Source organism: Malus domestica, chromosome 05 (assembly GCF_042453785.1).
Source record: "Malus domestica chromosome 05, GDT2T_hap1".
Classification (NCBI taxonomy): domain Eukaryota; kingdom Viridiplantae; phylum Streptophyta; class Magnoliopsida; order Rosales; family Rosaceae; genus Malus; species Malus domestica.
Window position 1 is genome coordinate 34,492,262 of NC_091665.1, and position 9,536 is coordinate 34,501,797.

The window sequence follows — 9,536 nt, forward strand, 5'->3', positions numbered from 1 at the left end:
TTATCTCTTTTGCTGTGAGACAGAAGTCACCATAGTCATCACCGACGTTAACAAAGATAAACTTATATAACATGAGTATAATTTTTTAGTAATATTTCGAATCAATGATAGAATGATACAACGTTATTAGATATGTAAACAATGCTTTAAATATTGTCTTTGTATTATTGATATAGACTATTACAATAATGATGTATTCGTGTCATGAAAATTATTCTTCTATGTCTGATGCATGCATTAGCAAAACATGAGTTTTGGTTTTATGTATTGGTGAAAGAGACGAATGGAAGGGAGACAAATTCAAAGGGTTGGTTTTATATGTTTGTTAGGGTGATGAGTGAGATTCCCAAAAAAATGGAAAACAAAGCTGTAAAGATAGAGAAAGAGAGCGAGAGATTCTTCATAATGTGAGAGTTAAAAAGGGTCGAGATCACATGTAGAATATAAACACCAACTTTAAGTTGAATGGAAGAAAGAAAAGAAAAAGGGTTAAACAAAGATAAAGATAACTTCCATGTCCACAAGTCAAGGTTGCAAAAACAATTTGATCTACAAAAGGTGGTGAAGCACAAACACACATGATTCCCAGTGTACTTATCTTTATTTTTCTCCTTCCTTTTTAAACTAATTTGTATAGAATCCTTATCATAATATCACGCCTCAAGTAATCTTGGCTCTCAAAATTAGTTTTTTTTTCTTAGATTGGCGGTTCAAATTCTGAATCTAATCTACTCTTACTCATCACCCTACTCACCATGACCGCTAAGCTAATCCGAGAGAATACTTTTGGCCCTTGGACTTAGTATATCTTTTGTTTCAAGAAAGCAATCAAAATGTAATAATATTGGTTGTATTTTTTTTACTTTTGATGCATGCTTTTTGGATTTGGGTAGTGGTTAAGCCAAAGTATGGTCGATCGATGCAGTTGGGTTGGCAATAATAGAGCTACTATGAAAGAGAAAGATGAGGGAAGGTGGGCAGGGAATCACTCTCTCTATATGCTTCTTTTTTCTTTTGTTTTCCATCTAATGACTATGTCCTTGTTCATGAGATGGTATCTTTCTCTATCTATTTCATCAAGTTTCGGAGCGATTGTTTAATTGTATGATCGAATTCTTGGCGAATAGAATAGAACCTTTTCCTAACTTTAGCATTTTTATTTTTGAATATTAGATAATAACGAAATAAATATAATGAGTACTAGATCAAGCTAGGTTTTCCAAATTAATTAGTAAAAGCAAAATGGAGATAGGTGTTCAAACAAAAAAAATATTATGTTGTAAGAGAATTTGGAATCAGAACTGTGAATCTGAATCTGTATCATTTACCTTGTTTCAATTTTTTTTTTAACAAACGATATTCTCTCCATTAAGGGGTGAGTGAGCAGACTAAGTCTCACAATGAGCTAATAATAATGTGGTTCAAGTTCGTTTTTGGCAATAATTAAACTTAAGACCTCTCACTTACAAGTGAAAAAAATATTACTAGACCGTAGTACTAAGTAATACCTTGTTTCTATTTAAACATTTGGTTTGTTAAGTAAAAAAGTTATAAGTCAAAGGGAAACCTCTATCACAATAAGTACAACATCCATATGATGGCCCATATTTATGATCGAATCAACTACAAACTTTGTCTCTCAAGTTATGCGGTCAACCAAAATTTGATGGAAGGATCTACCAAGGTGACGATTATTCTGAAAAAAACATATCTCTGTAGCAATTCACCACCAAAGTTGATTTTGATTTGCTATGCCTTATCTTATATTCTTTTCATTAGCTTTTATTCGGAAAAAAAAAAACAAAAAACAAAACTAGTGTCTATTTGTGGTCCAACATTTTTAATTAAAATTAAACTCTAGTGGTTAAGCAGCCTGAATTATGGCAGAGAAAACAATCGAAGAAGATTAGGATGCCATGCCAATGCCATGCTGTATATATCATAACTAGTAATGCCTTGTGACTCTGTCTGTACGGCCTGCCCTGCTACGAAAGAGAATACTATTACCAAATAATATTATTACCCATGTGGGTGTGTGTGAAACTATTTAATTAAGACTGATTAACTCGTTTTATAATCGTACTAAACAAGGTTAATTAATTGTTAATACTACTGTACTTATTTAAAAAAACCAACAGATTAGATTAGATTAGAGAAAAGTTTATCAATAATGTCAGATTATGCCTCCTCAAATCCTCCGCAGATGAAGATTATGTGCAGGATCAAGGTGTGGAACCCTTGCTAGTTGGCCACTTTAATTTATTAACTTTCCGGCGAAGTTTTTGGTCACTAATTAAATGACAGATCTGTTTGTCGTTTTGTCTCCTTGATTGAAACTACCTTTCCATCCCTTTGCTTAAGTACTTAGAAAAAATTACAAACTATCTAATTAGAATTATCTTTCTCTTGGTGATTTGGTGGTCCATAATTTATAATCGCTCACCATTCAATTTCGTATCTAGAGTGAAGATTAAAACACTAAAAAGACGTGCACTGTTAATATTGAATTTAAAAGTGAATGATTATGTATACCTGATTACCTGACTTGAAGAACATTTTTTATTCAGTTAATGATTAAAAAAAAAATATATATATATATATATATAGTCGCTTAGTCGTGACACATTTTACATTTAATATATCATTCTATAATTTATAACCATTGTTGGCTATAATGAATGCAATTGTCACCCGTTGTCTTCATAAAATGCAGAATTAAAAAAAACATTATTTAACTTTTTATTGGAAAGGTACATCTTTTATATCTTGGTACAGCATCAAATTCTTAACAAGTGAGGCAAATGACTCTTTGACGCAATAACATAAAATAATTATATTTATAAATTTTGTGCTGGCTCAATTTTTATCGATCTCTCTTCTCTTTAATAACTAACAATTTAATTTAGTAATATTATCGTTTGTTAAAAAAAAAAAACAACTATTAACAAGAGAGAGGAGTAGGGCATGGCCGCTTGGGCTAAGATAACTCAAGAAGGGATAGATGCATGTGGAGACAAATTATTGTGTGTGTTTGGATACTAATTGAGGATTAGTTCAATGACCACCGAGTTTATAGAATATTAATTATAAATATTTATATATTACATGCATGTTTCCTAGCTATGTGTTCATTTCCTATATCTATACTAGAAGCTAGTAGCTATCTCTTCGTATATATTAGCATGCTAGGGTTTTGTATCATTTACACATTTAATTTTCTTTGCCCAACTTAGAAGAAAGGTGGCAATGGCATGATCTAGGTGATGTGGAGGAAGAGTAGGGCGTGAGATAAATTGGTAAGCAAAACCCATCAACTTTGAATGAGAGTTTATCTTTTTATTATAAGCGGTCTAACGAGAGATTCTCTCTTGCAATTATTTTATATTTTCAGTTGTGTTAACTAGTCACATAATTAAATATGCCACAAGATAACATTTCCTTTTCTTGGGTACTTATTTTATGGTTGTAGCTTGAATAAAAATGAAGTAGGAATTGTAATTTCACATGGCAGGGTGATTAATTCGAAAGACTAATTAGAATTTAAACATACAATGCGTTACATAATTTGAATGACTGAAACATAAGTAAATACTAGATACTCATAAACTCAATAAAGAAAATAAACTAATTTTTGTAAGATATGGTATGTTTCAACCACATATCTTATTACGTGAAATGAAGTTTCTCACCGTAGATTTTCTCGTCAATTTAGAGTGAAAATGTAACAACATGACATACGAGACTAAATTAAAATTTAGCAAGCGTATTTCCCTTTATATAACCTATGAGCGTCCATCAACTATGATTGGGATGTTCATGCTTTTCTCTAGGGTCAACATCGTGACCACCTACAAAGTTGTATCCTTATTAATCGAATCTTAGCAGCCAAGTTATTTTCTAAATTAACAAAACTTGACTACTAATTAACAATTATGCGGAAATAACACCCAAGTAATTAAAGTGTAACCTGGATAAGTCTAAAACGGAACAAATTTTATCCACTAGTTTCTACCAATCTTATACTGATTTTATCGGATGGAGCATCAACTTTGAAAAATCACAAAAATTAGTTGGGATTGATCGTCACGCTGTCAAATTTAGATTTGGTCAAGATCCATGCTTAAAATGGACGGGAAATAAGAAGGATATTTACTAAATACAGCTTAATGATTAGAAACGGAAAATTAATTCTAATTGGTTTGTAAATTCTTGTTTGTCACTCAGTACTATAGTCTGATGGTATTTCACTTCATTTGTAAGTGGGAGATCTTAGGTTTAAATCTCGTAAATGGCGAATTCGATACCAAATTAGGTTGCTCATCCTGTGATTTGGCCAAACTCTCCCTCACCTTAGTGTAAAATATACCGTTGTACTAAAAAAATATTCTTGTTTAAGTTTTAGAAAATAGTAAATGAGAAAATATCCAAGTCCATAGCAATCTGGTTCCTTTAGATTTAAGATTATTATGGTGACCAAACGATCAAATATTAATCCGACGATGGAGCAGAAAATAAAATTACAAACGTTAAATAAATATTTATTTTGATTGAAGATCCAACAGTGGAGAAGAAAACAAAATAAAAAAAATTTAAATGAGTATTAATTCTCATCGATGGTGAAATTAAGTTTAAAAGGTTATTAACCACGATTTCCTTGGATCATAAGATTCCAGAGGATGGGATTGATACCATTAATCCATGGCTATTAGATAATCTAAAAAATAGTGTCACATGTTTCACAGAAAGAATGCGAGACGTACTAAGCGACAAATAATTCGGTTGTTTTTGTTAGTTACGGAACCAATAATTTGATGCATGCATGCACTAACATTTGTAGAAAATGAACATTTGAACATCAATAATACATATCCAGATTATCCTCAAAAAGCAAAAAGTCTCCCAAAAAAAAAATACCATGAAATCATATCATCATCTATCAAGTTATCATCTATCAAGTTGATGTATATGTATAAAGTCCAGAGGGACGGGACAGAGTTTTTTGGGTACAACGGTTCTTTTTCTTTCGAGTGAGAGTTAATATCTCGTACATGACTGTTGACAAAAATCTAATTTTTTCTAATTTTTTCTACAATATATATATATATATAGTAATTTTATTGGTCGCTGTCAAATTCTAAAAATTAATGTTCAGGAGCTTTACATACTGTTAGGTATAACTGGTCTGTATATACCAAACCGATAAATTAGAGGAGGCCCCTAAAGCTTAAAATGTACCCTATACCTATAGAGACGTCAACATTACATGATTTATCATACGAAGCCTTGTTCGTTTGTCAAATTTGTTATACATTTTAAGATATTCGAATCCCAATACTTTAATGTAAGGGCTTATGTGAAGTCCTATCATATTATATGGATTTGGATCCTCTCATGAGCTTAAGATGAGGATCCTCCAGATCAAGTAGTATGGGCCGTTGGATATACAAACAGATGATCCCTTTAAAGTTATAATAATTATACTCGTTGAATTTTTATCCAACGGTCCACACTTTATGGTCAAGAGAATCCTCACCTTGGGCTCAGGAGGATCCAAATCCATATTATATCATGCAAGTATCGTCACTTTGATCTTAAGAGTATGAATAAATTTTTTCGTAACGTATGTTAAAAAAGATAAATGTATCTGATTATAAATATAATTTTCATTAATAAGTAAAGCGGTAACTTTTGCCAATGCACGTGTGCGAAAGTCAGTTAACATTTTGTATACATATACAATACAATGACGAACAAAAGTAAAACATCATCAACATTGCTTATACTTCATGAAAACCTTGACACGCACGAGTACAATTACCGTTAATGTGACAATTACCGCATGTGCGTTGACAACATAAACGTTTTTGAATGAAAATTAAGATTCACTTACACAAATTCAGATGAAGTTGATTCACAACGCTTCACAATTACCCGCATATGCATTGACAACACAGAGTCACAGACATGCCCTCATCAAGACTAAAATGAATTGGACGGGTGTGATGAGTCGATTAGGGAGGTTGCAGGAGAGTGAGTATGGAGGAGCAAGCAGCTAGCAAAACCCTCTTGTGCCCATTTAGGGGTTTGGAAAATGTCAGGAGGATCCTCGCCTGATTATTCAATCATATATGTTTATTGTACATCGTGCGATCAGAAATTATTGTATATATATTTTTATTTAAAATTAAATATAAACAGTACTTGATAAAAAATTAATCACGTGATGCATGATATACGACGAACAAATGCACGGAATTCTCATCAAAATGATTCGAGGATGATCATTTTTTTGGAAAATAGACTGTAATCAAATGGGGATAGTGTCCAGGTGGCAGAAACAGTCCAAAGCCGAACCAAACAAAACGAAACGTATCCATGCGATGCGCCTGAGTGTGCTGTGTAGGCCGTAGGTCTCCCCCAAAGTAATAAAAAAATAAATAAAATAAATAAATAAAACTGACAAATGGGCCCACCCTCGCAGGAGTACCACCCGTACTTCCCAACGCCTTAATTAAATTAATTTAATCTCCTAAATCAAATCAAAATTATTTTTTATTTCTTTAAACTTTATTGCTTGACAAAGTCAGTTCGGTGGCCCCACGAGTCCACGCTGGCCCCTCGCACGCGTTCGGAGGGATGAGCAATTGTCGTGTTCCCTGCCTAACCAGCCCCACACGTCCGCAGTTACGGTTGTGAATTCACTGAATATATAGAGTAGGATTATCTTTTATTTTTTTTCTTTTTTTTTATTTATTTGAACAATCATAATTAAATTATGTTAATATCTTATATTAATTTTTTATAAAAATAAAAAATATAAGAAAAAGAGATGGAAGTGATGAAAAGAGGAGGGAGAGAATCTGTAAGTAAAAGGAGACAGGTGCCTACGTGGCGCTCCTGCAGGCCTCAGCGGGCAAACTGCCGCGTGGCAGATGTCCACAGTGTTAGTTGTCATCACTCTCTCTCTCTCTCTACTTTCTCTCCCCTCTTTATTTTCACTTGGTTAATCACGGGAAATAAATAGTAATTAATTATTTCTGTGCGGAGGACGAAAAACAGAAAGACGCGGCGCTGGCGTTCCGTATATGCCCCCCAGTTATCGCTGAATTTGCGGACTGACCGCATCTCTGTTACTGTGTTGGTTGCAAATTAGGAGTCAAGTAAAATTGTAAAAGTAGAAAGTAAATTGTAACAACGTTTCCTTAATTTTAATTAAATTAGAGCAATAATCTTTCAATTAAAAATCTATTACTATTAGTCCCTCAACTTATCAAAATATACAGCTATAGTCTTTTTCATCAATTTAGTCAAAATAAGTTATGTTAGAATAACCATTTATATAATTAGGGTCCCTCAACTCATCAAAGAACGTAATTATAGTTATTTTCGTCAACTATATCAAATTTTTTGTTAAAACGAGTTATATTAGAAGGATAATTGCTACAATTGGATTAAAGTTAAAAGACCATTTCTCTAGTTGAATTAAAGTTGAGGATACATGGTAATGAATTTTTAATTGAGGAATCAATAGTAATGAATTTTTAGTTGAAGGACCATTGCTCCAATTAAGTTAAATTAAACAACATTACTACAATTTACTCTAAAACAAGCAGAATACAGAAGGGTCTTTCTGGTAACGGGCATCCAATATACAAAACGGTCAAAACACCATAATTTCTGTCTCTCCACTTTTTATCTTTACTCTCACTCTCTCTCTCTCTCTCTCTCTCTCTCTCTCTAAAACTTGTATCTTTTTAATATTTTATAATTTAATTTTGTATTTTTTCTAAACCAATCCAAACCCTAAATAAACCCCACCGTCCAGCCTTGCCACCTCTACTGTATGCCCTTTTGTTCATTTCCTCCTCACTCTTGTTCTCTCTCTCTTTATAGGCACCAAAAACCTTTTAATATAAATCCAAGCAAGAACCGCCACCAAACTCCATAACGCTTCGCTCGCTCTCTCTCTCTCTCTCTCTCTCTCTACATATCTCGACACACCAATTTGCAAACCCAAAGAAAACGTTTCCTCTATTTCGTCTGCTTTCTTCTGCTTCCTTCTGCTTCCTTTTTCACCATTAAAATCATGGCTGTTGAAGCCCGGCATCTCAATCTCTTCCCTTCCCAACTCATACCCAACAGGTACTTTTCACAATCTCTCATCTTTCTTCTATGTATTTAATCACCTGGGTCTCTAAATATTGATGTTTTCGGGAAAAAGCCTGATGGGTTTGGTGCGATTTTTTAATTTTTTTACAGGGACATGATGAATCCGATTCAGGGGAACGGAAATCTGTACAATACCCAGATTGGGTACGGAGTGCCGTTATCCGCCGGAGGAGTGGCGGCGGAGGCTCTGCTGCCGACGTACAACTCCGTGATCGCCGATTCCATAATGCCTCCGAAGACCTCCACCATGAAATCCGACAGTGGCCTCACCTACAACGTCCCGATTCCTCTCCCAAGAAAGCGGTCCAGAGAATCTGTTACCAACGGCATCAGCCCTTCGTTTTCGTACCCGGCTCCGCCGTTAACCAACTACAAAAACTGCGGCCCTTTCTCTTTTCTCGGCGAGGACATTTCTCTGCACGTGCAGCAGCAGCAGTTCGACGTCGACCGTCTCATTTCCCAACACGTACGTACCCAAATACAGAGCATACATGTTTGACGGATTTGGACCGATTTGGCGTTTGATTATTCGATGGGTATCTTTGTATTCGGTTTTATTGATCTGGATTGCGTTTATTTGATTTTACAGATGGAGAAGGTGAGATTGGAAGTCGAGGAGAAGAGGAAGCGGCAGGCGCGGCGGATAATGGAGGCGATTGAGGTCGGGATGGCGAAGCGGCTGAGGGCTAAAGAGGAAGAGATTGAAAAAATGGGGAAGCTGAATTGGGCGCTGGAAGAGCGCGTCAAGTCGTTGTGCGTAGAGAATCAAATATGGCGCGACCTGGCTCAGGCCAACGAAGCCACCGCCAATGCCCTCCGAACCAACCTCGAGCAGGTCCTGGCTCACCAGGCCAAGGACGACGACAACCGGCAAAACGACGCCAACGCCGCCGCGCTCATGGACGACGCCCAGTCATGCTGCGGAAGCAGCGGCGAGGACGAGGGTCGAAACGACGGAGTCGTGGGGTTAGACGGGTGGCGCACTGTCAAGGGTACAACTAGTGCTAAGGCTGCGGAGGCGCATGTCGGGGATGAAGGTACAAGCAGGGCATGCAGGTCGAGTACAAGTAGGTGGTGCAGGAGTTGCGGGAAGGAGGAGGCCTGCGTGTTGCTTTTGCCTTGCCGGCACCTTTGCTTGTGTACGGTGTGCGGATCATCGCTGCATACTTGCCCCATCTGTAAATCCACCAAGAACGCTAGTGTGCATGTTAACATGTCTTAGATCAAATTAAGTTCACCTCCAAAAAGAAAAAAGAATACAAATTTTAATCACTAGAAATTTGTTTTTTTCCCCCCAATTTTCTCTTAACTTCTTTTATTATTTTTACTGTGAGTAATTTATAATTTTAATATTATTTTGTTATTAA

At 35.4% G+C, this 9,536-nt stretch overlaps 1 protein-coding gene across 1 annotated transcript; it reads left to right on the forward strand.

Annotated features, from left to right (window-relative positions):
• The first annotated feature begins 7,836 nt into the window (after nt 1-7,836).
• Nucleotides 7,837-9,536, forward strand: LOC103435422 (probable BOI-related E3 ubiquitin-protein ligase 3). Its single transcript, XM_008373813.4, has 3 exons — nt 7,837-8,142; nt 8,260-8,635; nt 8,759-9,536. The coding sequence occupies exons 1-3, from the start codon at nt 8,087-8,089 to the stop codon at nt 9,389-9,391; spliced, it is 1,065 nt and encodes a 354-aa protein (XP_008372035.2). The 5' UTR covers nt 7,837-8,086; the 3' UTR covers nt 9,392-9,536.